This window comes from Littorina saxatilis, linkage group LG16 (assembly GCF_037325665.1).
Source record: "Littorina saxatilis isolate snail1 linkage group LG16, US_GU_Lsax_2.0, whole genome shotgun sequence".
Lineage (NCBI taxonomy): Eukaryota > Metazoa > Mollusca > Gastropoda > Littorinimorpha > Littorinidae > Littorina > Littorina saxatilis.
Window position 1 is genome coordinate 28,440,802 of NC_090260.1, and position 16,231 is coordinate 28,457,032.

The window sequence follows — 16,231 nt, forward strand, 5'->3', positions numbered from 1 at the left end:
AAGAAATAAAGAAAGAAACAAACAAACAAACAACTAAGCAAATGTCTACAGCTCAAAAACATACGCACAAGAACACATAACACGAAGAAAGAAAAGAAGAAGAAGAAGAAGAAGACAATAAACAACAACAAACAACAACAACAACAACACCAACACAAACAACAACAACAACAACAAGATGACGATCATGAAGAAAGTGTATCCACAGATCCGTACACACAAAAATACTTTTCAAACCTTCTGGGTAGAAGCCAGTGTCACACGTGCAGAGTCCTAGCACACAGCTGGAGTTTGTCAGACATTGCTCGCTGCCGGTGCACCTTTCGGAAGGTCCTTTCGGCGTCTTGCAGCTCTCGCCATCTTGGTAGTATCCCAGCATGCACCTGCACGTCCCTTCCGGTGGCGCGAAGCATTCAGCGTTTCCGACGCATTGACCTTCACCGCTGCACGGCTTGCCTGGAGTTTGTACTGTAGGGAAAATAAAGGGGGCAGTTTGAATGCTAATCTATAAGGCTGCGTGCATGTACAGAATATTGTTTCCCTGCTGATATGCGTGTACATGGTTTTAATTTGTACACTGACAGGGTGCAAATATTCTTATGATTGCACAGAAGATAAGCCACAGGTACAAACACATGTGCGTGCATACACACAGAAACAAACACATACATGCACACACACGCGCACGACTATACACACACACACACACACACACACACACACACACACACACACACACACACACACAGAGTAACACATGCACTGACAGAACGTGGGCGCATACACGCACGTTCCGGCATACACACACAAACTCGCGAACAGCAAAACAAAAGTTGAACAGACAGACAGACAAACAGACAAACAGAAAGACAGACAGACAAACACACACACCCACACACATTCTTACTCATACTTGCTCCCAAACTCACACACACTCACAAATCCACTCTCCGCCCCACCCCCCACACACACAACAACAACATCCACAAAAACAACTACTTACAAGTCTGACAACCCCCATCCTTCTCGAAGTATCCCTCAATGCACGTGCAACGCTTGGTGACCTTGTCGCACGCGCTCTTCTGCACGCATTGACCCGTGTCCCGACATCTCTCTCCCACAGGCTTGCGGAACACGCAGCGTCCCGACACCATGTAGAAGTCGGCCTCGCACACACACACGCCTCCTGTGTCGTCGGAACACTTGGCGTTCTCGGCGCAAACGTCGGTGGGGGTGCATGATCTTCCTGTTAAAATTAAGCAACACTATTTATTATTTTACACTTTGGCAAATTGTGGTTCGTGACGATCTATCGTCGGAACACTTTGCGATCTAGGCGCACAGGTCCGTGGGTATGCATGATCTTCCTGTTGGAAATATGCAATACTATTATTTACACTTTGGCAAATTGTGATTCGTAGTGACGATCTGTCGACGGCCTGTGTGTCCTAGCAAACAGCCCTCCTACCTATTACCTTATTACACCCCCCGGTATAGGGGTGTGTATAGGATTCGCTCCATGTGTTTGTTTGTTTGTGTTCGAATATAGATCTCAAGAATGAACGGACCGATCGTCACCAAACTTGGTGAACAGGTTCTATACATTCCTGAGACGGTCCTTACCAAAATTGGGACCAGTCAAACACACGGTTAGGGAGTTATTGGTGGATTAAGATTCTACAAGGACTTATAGAGGGAGATATTAATGGTCAAAGGGAAATAACCTTCTCAGTTGGTGGCAGTGAGAATGGTTATTTCCCTTTGACCAACGGGGGTGTTTTTCCTACCTCGGAGGAATTTCTTGTTCTATTATTTTTTGGTTCATTTGTTTTTATTCATGTGGTGATTTTGTGTGCCACATTGTCCTCTTGGCATGCGGTGCGTGGACGCAATGTCTTTTCGGACCAACGTCGTTCCGGATATCCTAAGGGTACCTGCCACTCTTAGTGTCTGCATGGAGTAATTTCAGAGAGGAAAACGCATTGATAGGCGGGACATTTGCTAATCAAGCTTGACGGCTGTTTACAAAGAAGAGAAGAAGCAGCAAAAGTATACTATTAACTAAACGTCTCTCTTTGGGAACAGCCTCCTTCTCCTCCCTTTCAATTTTGAAATGTATTCCCTTCGTTCCTTTCGAAGCGTTCGCCCCAATCGGCACCATGAACACCAGTTTTATTTATTTCATTTATTTTACACCGAAGCATGTCAATAATAATACCACCACCGCCCTGATATGGCCCTTCGTGGTCGGCTGGGCGTTAAGCAAACAAACAAACAAACAAACAAAAATAATACCACCAGCGTGCATTTGTAATCTAAAAATAAGTATAATATCTTACCAAGCGGTATCCGCTTGTCGCAGGTGTCAGTGATCAACGCATGGAAGTGCCCTTCGTCGCATTTACACAGTCCGCCCGCTTCGGTCGTACACTCAGCGTTCTCGGTGCACTCTCCTAGCTTGTAGCACGGTTTCTTGGGTGCCTTTCGCCTCGCACAGTAGTCGACATTGGGGAAGAAAGCTGTGTTACATTTGCATAGCGAAGCGCCCAGTTCTTCCGTACAGTTGGCGTTCTCCACGCACTGGTATGTTCCCGTGCAGATCTCGTCTGGTGGCTGAAAGTGTTCAGAATGATACATGTTAATAACAGAAACAGAAGAAAAACCAAACCAAATTGGAAATCCAAAGCATCATCATTATAATCATCCTCATCTCATTAATCATCCACAATTTAAAAACAAAAGTCTCAAACCAAATTGGAAATCCAAAGCATCATCATTATAATCATCCTCATCTCATTAATCATCCACAATTTAAAAACAAAAGTCTCAAACCAAATTGGAAATCCAAAGCAACATCATTATAATCATCCTCATCTCATTAATCATCCAAAATTAAAATATTTCTGTTCAGGCGGAAAATGGCCTGTCTTGCTCGTGAGGGGGTTGTCTCTGTGATCTTACATCGCTGGTTTTAGGCATACAAAAAAGAAACTACGTCAGTTTATGGCAGCAGAAGTCGGCCCGGTCAAAGATGAAATAATTAAACTATGAGCGTTCATAACGCAGTTGATCATAGGCTCTTTGCAACGAAGAACAAAAGAATTGACGTTCGTGAGCATACGATTGACAAAAGGGTCTTTCCTGGCAAAATTGTATAGGCATAGATAAAAATTTCCACCAAATAGGCTACCCGTGTGACTTGGAATTATAGGCCGTGAAAGGTGAATGCTCGCCCTAATAGGCTTGAGGTTGGCTGGCCGATGTGAATGCGGTGAATGCGTGATATATTGTGTAAATAATTCCATCTCACACGGCATAAATAAATCCCTGCGCCTTGAATCCGTGGTTGAGATATGTGCGCAATATAAATTGCATAAAATAAATAAAATAAAATAAAATAAAATAAATACGGTCACGGTCACCAATGACCAAGAGACAGCAGTACTCGCCTTCTGAGGGAAACACTTGTCACCCTCCTGATAGTAGCCCTGGGAACAGAGACACGTGCCGCCCGCGGCAGTGGAGCACTCGGCGTTCACCACGCACTGTCCGTACTTCTCGCACGGATCACCCGGAGCTATGCCTGCAGCACAGACACATGGCTTGAATCCAAGTTCTCTAATTCTTTGCAATTCTCTGTAAATGTTAGAGCGAAAGGTGTGCACAGTACATTTTAAACAGAAGCTCACAATAAACAAGCATTGAATGACATTGGGGTATAATACCAAAGAAAAGGCCCTTACATCGCTTCGAAAGTTATACCATAAGATTCTGCGTAGCAAATGATCCTACTGCAATAGAAAGATGTTTTAGACAGAGCTCCCCAAAGTGTGCGTCCCTGCGTCCTATACGCACTAGAAGCCGAAATCACTTACTGGACATTCATGGAAGGGGTCCCGGGACGCACTAAACCTTTGAAGAGCGGGCCCCGGGACGCACTTAATGTTCTTTGTCGTGCGTCATGTAGGTACTCTTTTCAGTAATCGTCAGCTAGCATTACAAAAATAAGACCAGAAGTCATGAAGTTGGAAGTGTGGGTGTTTGTTGCATTTGACAAGGTATAGTTGAAGTGTCCTCCTCGAATATTCTGGTGATAAAAACCCTACTTATTCGCGATCACAATGCATTATTTATGTACACAGGGGTTTGGGGATCTGGGATTCTTTGGACCCACTGAAACTCCGCTTTGGGGGTCCATGGACCCTCTAAACATTAAAAGCGGGGGTCCCGGGACCTCCCAGGACGGGTGGCTATCATTGGCACAAAGGGTCAACAATCCCAAAAATAAGGCCTTAAAAAAATAAGCCAAGGCCTTATTCATTTAAGGCCTTATTTTTTGGGAATTTTGACCCTTTGTGCCAATGATAGGTGTCCGTGGGGAGCCCTGTTTAGACCTATATTAAATGTCGTTAAAACAAAATAGGCAGACCACTCTTTGTGTGGTATGGGATTATTTTATTATACAGTGGAACCCCCTTTTTCCGACCCCCCCCCCCTAACCTTTTCACAGACCTTGTTCTCTCAGACTTTCTGTTCATCCCCTCTGTTAATTTATCCTGATTTAAACCTCCTTCCTTTAAAGACCTGATTTTGTCAGATTGTGGCGGTCTTACTGGAAGGGTTCTACTGTGTCAATCAATAATAATAATGATAATAATGAACACTTATTAATCGGCCCTTCTCGCTTAATGCTCACAGCGATGTACAATAGCAACAGCGTGCACACACACACACACACACACACACACACACATGCACGCACACTCTAAAACACACACACACTCTAAAACACACACACACACACACACACACACACACACACACACACACACACACAACTACAATCAAATACTCACGCCCTCCACAGCCGCCCTGCTGTGGCACGAAGCCTTTCTGGCAGATGCAGGACCCCCCTACCTCGGCTGAGCAGATGGCGTACTGTTTGCACATCTCGTCCAGAGAGCAAGGATCTCCCACGTTTTTCTTCTTGTAACAAGCACCTTTGTCCTGAAAATATAGGCCAACTTTGCTAATCACGTATCCCTTGTGAAAGATCGCGATTCGAAATAATCAGGGGTGGAAACCTAATGCATTGACACACGGTTAAAGCAACATATTGTCTCGTTTTGCAACAATCCAGTTCTGACAAATTACGTTGGTGCTGGGGAAACTATGTTTTGAAGTCCCTGTGTTAATCGAGGTTATCAAAGATGTTTGAAAATAGCACTCCACAAAATGGTTCGATAAATTTGAACAAAAACATCCCAGAATGATAAAAATAAAACCACAGAGGACAGAATTCGTTCTCATTTTTCAAGATAAAGTTATTTATTGTAAGCAAAACTTAAACATCCCCAACACCACCAATACCACCACCAAATACACATGCAAACACGCAAACGTACACGCACACACACAGACACTTACACACACACACAAACACACACACCAGGTAAAATATACGCACACATATTTTTTTCAAATGTGTAAACTGACCTTGTACTGCCCCTCCCTGCATCTACAGGTCTCAGCGCATTCACCGTTAGGCGTACACTCTTCTTCTCCAGTGCACGGGTTTCCGGCTTCCGTTGGCGTCACGCATGCGCCGTTCTGGTCCACGAAACCGACGCCACACAGACACACACCGCCATTTGGAGAATTACACTCCGCGTTATCCACGCACTGCCCAAGCCCTCCGCACGGCTGTTGCGCTTCGATCTTCTTCTTGCAGTTCCTTTCTAGAGGGAAGAAACCATCTTGGCACGTGCAGCGACCGGTCTGGGTGGAACACACGGCGTTCTCCACGCACTGCGAGGTGTCTCTGCAAGGGTCCTTCTCCGGGATGTTGGTGTTGCAGACTCCGCTCTTGGGGTAGAACCCTTTGCCGCATTCGCAGAGTCCACCTTTGAGTTAAAACAAGATTTCCTTGAAATGAATCGTGATGTTATAAATAGAAATGCAAGATAAACAACATCCAAGTAATATATACACTTGGGCATCGACCTTTGATGGTCTTCCTAGATGCATAATTAAATTCATCCTCTCTCTCTCTCTCTCTCTCTCTCTCTCTCTCTCTCTCTCTCTCTCTCTCTCAAATAAAGAATTGTCATTGTCATTCTCTCCCTCCTCCCCTATCTCACTCTCACTCTCCCCCTTCCCCCGAACAAAACATTATAAATCAACCATGCACTGTTTAAACAAAACGAAGCCAAAAATCTACCATTAGGGGAGGTGCATTCAGCGTTCTCCACGCATTGTCCAAGACCAGTGCAGGGTCGTTTGGCCGGGATGGCGTCTTCGCACGCTCCAGAGATCTGAACGAACTGAGCTCCGCACTGGCAAGTGCCGCGCACTTGGTCGCAGAAAGCGTTTTCGATACACTCGTCTGTCTTCGAGCACTTTTCGCCAGGGCCTTTGACTGGTGTACATGTCCCCTGAGAAACAAAAAAAATTAGACATAAACCGTGACATTAAGTACGATAATGGATTGGTAGATGTTCATTACACAAATAGCACACAGCCTTGGCGGGAGTGGGTTTTTTTCTACGTCAGCCTACCTTCATTTTGTGATACAGAGTGAAAAGAGGGGGGGGGGGGGGGGGTGGTGTGGAATACGTTTTGTTCGTAGTCTGAGAAAGTGGCATTACGAGAAGTTCTTTGGTAACGACTTTGATATGTGGATGAAAACATTATCTTTGACAGTTGTGTAATCAGTACTTCTTAATGCTGACTAAAGCAACCAACACATTGGACGACCTTCGGCATCACAGGACACACAAAACAACTTCCATACGCGCAGTTTTTCTCTTATAAAAGATGTGTATAACCTTATTCAGACACAAATATAATCATCTCTGTTTCTCTCGCTCTCTGTAGCTATTTCTGTTAATCAGTCTGTTCCAGCATTGTGCCCGCTTCTGAAAATAGCGTTCCCCAACTTCAACCGCTTACTTAAAAACAATTAGGCCTATTACTGCTCACCTGTTGGCTGGCTGCATTGAAAGACGCCACTAAGGGCAGAAGAACACTCAGCATTCTCTCTCCCCTCCCCTCGAACACAAAATTATAAATCAACCATGCACTGTTTAAACAAAACAAAGCCCAAAATCCACCTTTGGGGGAGGTGAAATCGGCGTTCTCCACATATTGTTCAAGGCCTGAACAAAGGTTGACCCAGAGGTTTCAACGCTTTGCACGTGCCCCAACCCCCCACCCCCCCTCGTAACCCCCCCCCCTCGTAACCCCCAAAACAAAAACCCACCTGCTGGTTAAAGAAGCCAGAGTCGCATTTACAGACGCCGCTGACGGCAGAAGAACACTCTGCATTGTCCACGCACTGTCCAAGGCCTGAACAAGGTCGACCCGGAGGTTCAAACACTTTGCACGTGCCGGCCTGGTCGTAGAAGCCTGTCTTACACTGACACAGACCTCCCAGGGGAGAGCTGCACTCGGCGTTCTGAATGCACTGTCCGCTTCCTGCACAGTAAAAACAATATAACGACAGAACTTGTAAAGCGCATACGAATGGTTCGGGTTTTCCCGATGCTAAACTTTGGGGAACTGTGGAAGACCTGCGCCGAACTTGCCAGTTCATAAGATCTGATCAGCAGGCCTAAGACTTTGAGTGACACAACCGTCGAGCGCTGAAGAAGAAGGTTCGGGTTTGGTAATTATGAACACAAATCATGTCTCGTAATATTCGGAAAAGTGCATTGCAAAAAAAAAAGGGCTGAATTTTTACGCATTGACCTGAACGACAAAGAATGAAGAATCGTGGCAAGTCAAGACCATCACAAAAAAGCGGAAAGGGTTCTATGGTATTTTACTTTTTTTTCCAATAAGAAATAACGGGACTGCTTGGAATAACATCTGTATCAAAGTTTCACAAAGGCTTATGGACTTTGAGAATGTGAGTACAATCTGTAATTTCGCTCTTTGCACAACCTTTAGATTTCCACTTCATTTGAGAAAAGTTCACTTTAACCTTAAAATTATTAATGAAATGGAATCACTCTCCAGGTCAAAACTGTACACAATTTGACCCTTCCCACACTATACCTTCCGAAAAACAAGAAAAAAGGAAACACACACACACTTAAACACACACACACACACACACACACACACACACACACCCACCCCCCCCCCCCACACACAAACCCTAAACTCACCGGTACATTTATCTCCAGGTAGTTTCTCAAGGTGACACATCCCGTTCTCAGCGAAGTATCCCTCCGCGCATTTACACGTCTGCGTCCCGCTGTCGTCTGCCACGCATTGCGAGTTCTCCACACACTGGGAGTTGTCTGTGCATGTCTCTTTCGGTCCCAGCAAGGGCAAGCACTCGTCCCCACGCCGGAAGTAGTCCTTGAGGCACTCGCAAGTTCCGGTGAGCGAGCACTCGGCGTTGAGCACACACTGGCCTTCCTTAACGCAGGCGCCACCTGGTGGTATCTCTGTGGGGGGAGAAAAATGTTGGTTTGAAGGATTGCGTTATTGGCGAATATCCGTCTTCCGGGCCGGGGTGCACGAGAACGTTACTAAACGGGTGGGAGTCAGCCACGGTGTTGGATTGGTTGAGATTGGTTGAGATTTGTTGTTTGTTTGTTTGTTCATGGGCTGAAACTCCCACAGCTTTTACGTGTATGACCGTTTTTACCCCGCCATTTAGGCAGCCATACGCCGCTTTCGGAGAAGGCATGCTGGGTATTTTCGTGTTTCTATAACCCACCGAACTCTGACATGGATTACAGGATATTTTTCGTACTTGGTCTTGTGCTTGTGTGTACACACGGGGGTGTTTGGACACCGAGGAGAGTCTGCACACAAAGTTGACTCTGAGAAATAAATCTCTCGCCGAACGTGGGGACGAACTCACGCTGACAGCGGCCAACTGGATACAAATCCAGCGCGCTACCTACCGACTGAGCTACATCCCCGCCCCGAGATTTGTTGTGATTTCAGCGAATCAGATTCCGCAGTTTGTTCTCTCCCGTTTGGGTAGCACCCATTTTCTGTTCGTACACCTCTGCCTTTGAGACAAAGCCTTGCCATATAGTAGAAGGTACGAGGTTTGGCATTGAGTGGTGCTAACACTAACCCGAATTTAGCCCTCCGGATTTGAACCTGTTCGTTATTCTGAATGGTCTTGAATACAAAAACCATCCTCAGACAATATATGAGTTTTATTTTATTTATCTTTTATTTTATGCAGCTTGTTATCGCGCGTATATTTCAACATACGGATTCAAGGCGCTGGGATTTATTTATGCCGTGTGAGATGTAATTTTTTTTTACACAATACATCACGCATTCACATCGGCCAGCAGATCGCAGCCATTTCGGCGCATATCCTACTTTTCACGGCCTATTATTCCAAGTCACACGGGTATTTTGGTGAACATTTTTATCTATGCCTATACAATTTTGCAAGGAAAGACCCTTTTGTCAATCGTGGGATCTTTAACGTGCACACCCCAATGTAGTGTACACGAAAAAATCAATTACAGGGAATCTGGAGGGTTCAAGTCAGATGAGTGGGGCTACTGCTCGGTGTCAAACCTCCTAATATAGAGGCAATCTCCGAACTTGAACAATCATTTTGTTTAGTGTAAACATTAAACCATTTGACCTACATAATTGAGTCTTTGTGAAATGATGATGCCTTATCTGAAGCTAATGTACATCCATTATCAAATAAATCGCTCAACACATGTGGACCTGCACGGTTGGCCTAGTGGTAAGGCGTCCGCCCCGTGATCGGGAGGTCGTGGGTTCGAACCCCGGCCGGGTCATACCTAAGACTTTAAAATTGGCAATTTAGTGGCTGCTCCGCCTGGCGTCTGGCATTATGGGGTTAGTGCTCGGACTGGTTGGTCTGGTGTCAGAATAATGTGACTGGGTGAGACATGAAGCCTGTGCTGCGACTTCTGTCTTGTGTGTGGCGCATGTTAAATGTCAAAGCAGCACCGCCCTGATATGGCCCTTCGTGGTCGGCTGGGCGTTAAGCAAACAAACAAACAAACAAACAAACACATGTGGGAGTTATTAACATGTTCGAGGGAGTAATTTCTCTTGGGTCACCCTGTATCAGAATGACCTTACCGCCGGCACATTGCCCAGTGGGTGTAGCAAAGAATCCAGGTCGACATTTACACAGTCCTGACAGAGGTGCCGAGCATTCTGCGTTGTCCATACACTCCCCTTGCTTGCACCTGAAACGGATGTTGCGGCATGCATTAGACAGGTTGGTTGGTTGTTGATATGTGACCCTCCACCACGAAATGAGTCGCATGTCACCTCGCGCGGTTCTGCGCTAGGCTTAATATAAGTCCGGGGAGTGTCTGGTAACAGTGTAAGGGGCACCTTAGTCACAGGCTTATAACTCAAACAGTTTTTGCTCTTTTCTTAAACGGTTTTCACCACTGGATAGAGCATAAAAAACTCTCTAAGAAAATATAAAAATATGAAAATCATGCAAAGGTGACATGCGACTCATTCCGTCGTGGAGGGTCACATATGAGAAACAAAGGGGCGTAAAGTAAGACGGCTTACTAGTGCCAAAACCTGGGGTTACCATTATCACGTGCAAAGTAGTAATTTACACTGTCAGTTGGCGTTTTCACGTGTTAATTACTCATTTTCACGTGCAAATGACTAATTTTCAGTTTTGGCTCGAACAATCCGACAGGAAGCGAGCCAAAACTAAACATTAGTCATTTTCACGTGAAAAATAGTACTTAACACATGAAAATTAGTCATTTTCACGACATCATCGTTATTTTCCGTCATACGTAAGCTTTCTTTCTTTCTTTAATTTGTGTTTAACGTCGTTTTCAACCGTTCAAGGTTATATCGCGACGGGGAAAGGGGGGAGATGGGATAGAGCCACTTGTTAATTGTTTCTTGTTCACAAAAGCACTAATAAAAAAACTGCTCCAGGGGCTTGCAACGTAGTACAATATATGACCTTACTGGAAGAATGCAAGTTTCCAGTACAAAGGACTTAACATTTCTTACATACTGCTTGACTAAAATCTTTACAAACATTGACTATCTTCTATACAAGAAACACTTAACAAGGGTAAAAGAAGAAACAGAATCCGTTAGTCGCCTCTTACGACATGCTGGGGAGCATCTTGCTGTTGTTGTTCGCCTTCGTGTATTTCTACTGAGCGGTAAAAAAAATAAATTCTTATGAAATGTTCGTTATAATCGTTTAATCGTCAAAGAAATGTTTCCATTTTTATGTAATATCTTAACGGACACTACAGTGTTGTTAATGTTATTGCATTAACGTCCTTGCATGACACACTATCCTCCTGAGCGGTTTGGTTAAGTTTGCTGTTGTTCGCCTTCGTGTATTTCTACTAAGCGGTAAACAAAACTCACCATTTTTTTCTTCTCGCGTGGCTAGACCTACCTGTCATTCACGGTTTTCTTGGGGTAGCATTTGGTCACGTCCTTGTAGAAACCGTCCTTGCCTGTGCACTATCATCCCGCACACGGTTTGGTTTAGTTTTCAGTTGTTTGCCTTTTGTATTTCTACAAAGCGGTAAACAAATGTGTCTTCTCATTTTGATAGAGTTACCTGTCATTCAAGGGTTTCTTGGGCTGGCATTTGGTCACGTCCTTGTAGAAACCGTCCTTGCCTGTGCACTATCATCCCGCACACGGTTTGGTTTAGTTTTCAGTTGTTCGCCTTTTGTATTTCTACAAAGCGGTAAACAAATGTGTCTTCTCATTTTGATAGAGTTACCTGTCATTCAAGGGTTTCTTGGGCTGGCATTTGGTCACGTCCTTGTAGAAACCGTCCTTGCCTGTGCACTATCATCCCGCACACGGTTTGGTTTAGTTTTCAGTTGTTCGCCTTCCTGAATTTCTACTAAGCGGTAAAAAAACAAAAACTCAATTTTGTTCTTCTCGCATGGCTAGACTTACCTGTCATTCACGGGTTTCTTGGGGTAGCATTTGGTCACGTCTTTGTAGAAAACCTCCTTGCCTGTGTACTATCCTCTTGAGCAGTTTGGTTAAGTTTGCTGTTGTTCGCCTTCGTGTATTTGTACCAAGCGGTAAAAAAAAAAAATATCACAATGTTTTCTTCTCGCGTGGCTAGACCTACCTGTCATTCACGGGTTTCTTGGGGTAGCATTTGGTCACGTCTTTGTAGAAACCGTCATTGCATGCACACACCCCTCCTTGGCAGCCCGCGCCGGTGACGCACTCTTTGTCAGCCGCGCAAGGTTTGTTGACGTTCTTCTTTTTCTCGCACTGGCCGTTGCTGACGTAGTATCCCTCCGCGCACTCACAAAGTCCCCCTAGCCGGGAGGAGCACTCTGCATTGGCCACACACTCCCCCAGTCCGTCACAGGGCTCGTCGGCTTGCGTTTTGTCCACGCATTTACCTGGAAAAGGAGAGAAAGGGATAGGAGTTTCCATGTTTGGTGTACAATAGTGCATGCTGTTGAACATTTTATCAAGATCTCAAAATGTCAGTAAGCTTATCTATAGCCAAGCATTTACGATGACAGAGGAACAGACACACAGAAAGAAACATTTAGAAATACAAACTAACAAACAAAAATAACAGCAAAACAACTTTTTCAGAAATATAGCAACCAATACTTGAACACAGCATGAACCAAGTATTTCGATTATCCAATACAGCAATAGGCTAGCTATACGCAGTAACGATTTTTCCGAGCGCTCCCAAGTCCACTCTGTTGATGGACTGAGGTCCATTTCCGTATCCATGTTTTTTTATACTTGTGTTTTGCATATACGCATGGGAGGCTATGCTGCAGCCAGCTCCTCCTCTATCATGAGTTGTTCCCTTTGTCGTCTTCGAGAGTAAAGATTTCGGTACTAGAAGAAGCCTCGAGTCTGTCCTTTCCCCCTGCGGGTTAGGGGGAAGAATTTACCCGATGCTCCCCAGCATGTCGTAAGAGGCGACTAATGGATTCTGTTTCTCCTTTTACCCTTGTTAAATGTTTCTTGTATAGAATATAGTCAATGTTTGTAAAGATTTTAGTCAAGCAGTATGTAAGAAATGTTAAGTCCTTTGTACTGGAAACTTGCATTCTCCCAGTAAGGTCATATATTGTCCTACGTTGCAAGCCCCTGGAGCAAATTTTTGATTAGTGCTTTTGTGAACAAGAAACAATTGACAAATGACTCTATCCCATCTCCCCCCTTTCCCCGTCGCGATATAACCCTTCGTGGTTGAAAACGACGTTAAACACCAAATAAAGTAAAGTAAAGTAAAGAGTCTGTCCTTTGTTTGCCTGTCCAAGTCAACTTAACACACCCAACTGAAAATGGATACCTGACCCTATTTAGGACCGGCGAAGGCAGCGAGGGAGAGGAGATGGGCACCACCCTCTTACAGATTGCCATAGAAAAGTTGAGATCTCTAACATCTCTCGCCCCTTTACGATCGGATATGGTTATGGGAGTGCCTTTACCTTCCATATACGCAGTTCATCCCTAATTGACCCTTACACTGGTTGTCAGCTGGTTGTCGCAACGTATGTCGCAGTACAGAGGGAGCCTGTTTGGTCGGTTACAGGTTTTTTAGCCCCATATCGCAACACGTGCACCCACACATAACACACAATTTGAACTACTTTTCTCTCTGTAAATTCACCAGAGGCACTATGATGTATTGCATTGCACCAGGGTCAGGGTTAATACTCAACACCAACTTACACGATGTGCGTTTGCTGTCTCAACATAATGTTCCTCGTGATTTACAAAATCTAAACAACAAGATGACCGTGGCTAAGATAAAAAGACATCGGCACTCAACAACACAAGGTCAGCACAGACAAAGACTTTGTCCTTATGTTGGTGAGTGCCGATTCCTTTGTTTTTCAACTTTCCTCGTGATTGATAAACACATGTTTGAGGGCCCCAAAGGGTTTAAAATCGTGATCGTGATTGGCGTTTTTTTGACCTTTCTGTGACCGTGATTGCCGAAATTTCCATTTCTGTGATCGTGATGGGACTTTGCCCGTGATCCGTGATGACAAAAAAATCAAGTCTCGTGATCGTGATCGTCATTTGTTTTCGTGATCGTGATGGGCATTATTGCAAAGCATTTATTTTCAACGTACATTTTTCACAGCTGTATCACTCTATGATCCTCTATTCGTCAAGGTGTTCGTGATCGTGAAAACAAAAATCAAGGTAACTGTGATCGTGAAAGCTAAAATTTCCCTTCTCGTGATCGTGATGATACCCCCCCTTTGGGGCCCTCATGTTTGGCCAAACTCCCAACATTCACTCAGAGATATAAGTCAGCTGTACACACCTTGTTTGGCGATGGAGCCGTCTGGACACTGACAGGTACCAAAGGTGTCTGAGGAACATTGGGCAGGTGTGACGCACTGTCCTTGACCGGTACACGTCTCCCCGGCCCCTTTCTTCTCGTCACACTGCTGACCGGACTCGTAGAAACCCGCTGGGCACTGACACACACCTACACAGGACATAGACAATGTGGAATAAACTTTAGAAACAGTCTGACAACGTGCGCAAACCTGCAAATAACAGCAAATAAATCTGATAAAGGGTGAAACTGTCTTGTGGTTAAGGAAAATCATGTTAGACAAACCGTGGGTTCTGCTTCGTTGAAATCACGACAAATCTCAATTTCAACCAATCCAAAACCGCAGCTGGCTTCCGACCGGTTGGTATCTTTCTCGTGTATCTCGGCCCTGGTTGGCCTAAGCATAGACCAAATAGCCTGGACTGCCAACTCGTCACGTGACCCTTCGAGGGACTTTCAGGGGCGCTTAGCGTCCGGTTTGAAAGGCCAGCGATTCGAAGACAGTGAAAAGAAAGCACGCTCCAGTTATTTGTGACAATGGGAGGTGACAATGAACTGGATTTTCCAAAACTCCAAACAAAACTTAAAGCCATATGTACTCGATGACTATACACGCTAATTGCTTTACCAACAGCTGGAGACATGCTAAATTAAGTTCCCTGCAAAATATTGTGGTCTAGGACCCCTTCAATGTTGAGATATGTTAATTTTCATTTTGATCTGGATCGTCCTATTTATAGATTTGCCAACAGAGGTAGCGTTGACGCAAGGGAAATAACTCCGCGTCTTTGTTTACATCCACAGTTTTTGAGACTCTAGAACAAGCTGTAATGCATGTATTATGGTCCGTGCATGGTGACGTATCGTCATTATATGGTCTTATGGTGCGTTTGACATCGATTGTTAGGGCAAACTACACTTTGTAAACACGGGAGTGCGTTAGTATGCCTTTAACAAAACTCATCGAAAAACATGTTCCATACGCACTTTAGCTGAGTTTATTTTAGCATTTTCAGAACTTACCTCGGCAACTTCGTCCATGTTTACAATCGACACCGGATATCACGTCCCCCTGATTTCTGAAAGGCTTGTAAGCGTAGGTTCCAAAATGCGAGAGGCCGCTACCTCGTAATAGAGAGAAAGAGCGGAGAGAGAGCTAGTTGGCGGTCCAGGATAAATTGTCTATGGCCTAAGCTACCAGGTCACTCACCACACTCTCTCTTCACTCACCTTGGCCACGAGTGACGGAGCACTCTGCCGTCCCCTGACACTGTCCGGCCCCTGTGCAGTTGTCTCCCACGGTCTTGAGTGGGGTGCACGTGCCCTGGTCGGCAAAGAGCCCGGCCTGACACTGACACACGCCGCCGTACACTGTGCTACACTCCGCCAGGTCCACACACTGCCCTGCTCTCTCGCAAACCTGGTTCATTGGGAACATACAAACCCATGTAGGCGGAGTGTCCATAAGACAAACACGGCTAGAAACACTCACCAGAACAGAACAGTGTCCTGATAAACGCCATTTAAACGCTGTCCAGTTTACCACTACTACAAACAAAAAACACGAGAAAAAAAAAGCGGTGAGCAGAATCTCTGAACAACTCGAACAAATATGTTACTGATAACAATGCCATCCTTACTGATTATGTAATCAATATTTAAAAGAAGTAGAAGTATGAGGACAAGTATTGAAAGAACTGAAAGAAAAGAGATATGAAATCAAAGATATACACTAAGCAGAAATGAACTTATTTTGAACACATTTCTGAAACACATTTTGGACGCTTTGTGACATTGTACATCGTTCTAGTAAAGTGACCAAAAAGCAATGTACTCACGTTAAAATGACGAACACGGAACGAATAACAGCGACGTTTCGACCTAAGAGTCTTCTTCAGGCAC

At 44.8% G+C, this 16,231-nt stretch overlaps 1 protein-coding gene across 1 annotated transcript in view; it reads right to left on the reverse strand.

The window, feature by feature from the left end:
• Positions 1–16,231, reverse strand: part of LOC138950747 (uncharacterized) — a gene marked incomplete in the record, with an annotated part of 169,686 nt that overhangs the window by 82,555 nt on the left and 70,900 nt on the right. The window contains 13 exon segments of the mRNA XM_070322472.1: positions 238–468; positions 1,004–1,246; positions 2,340–2,613; positions 3,450–3,583; positions 4,857–5,007; positions 5,497–5,903; positions 6,221–6,434; positions 7,262–7,476; positions 8,172–8,456; positions 10,105–10,214; positions 12,122–12,404; positions 14,312–14,479; positions 15,560–15,749. Of these exon segments, the coding sequence (XP_070178573.1) occupies positions 238–468; positions 1,004–1,246; positions 2,340–2,613; positions 3,450–3,583; positions 4,857–5,007; positions 5,497–5,903; positions 6,221–6,434; positions 7,262–7,476; positions 8,172–8,456; positions 10,105–10,214; positions 12,122–12,404; positions 14,312–14,479; positions 15,560–15,749 (2,905 nt within the window).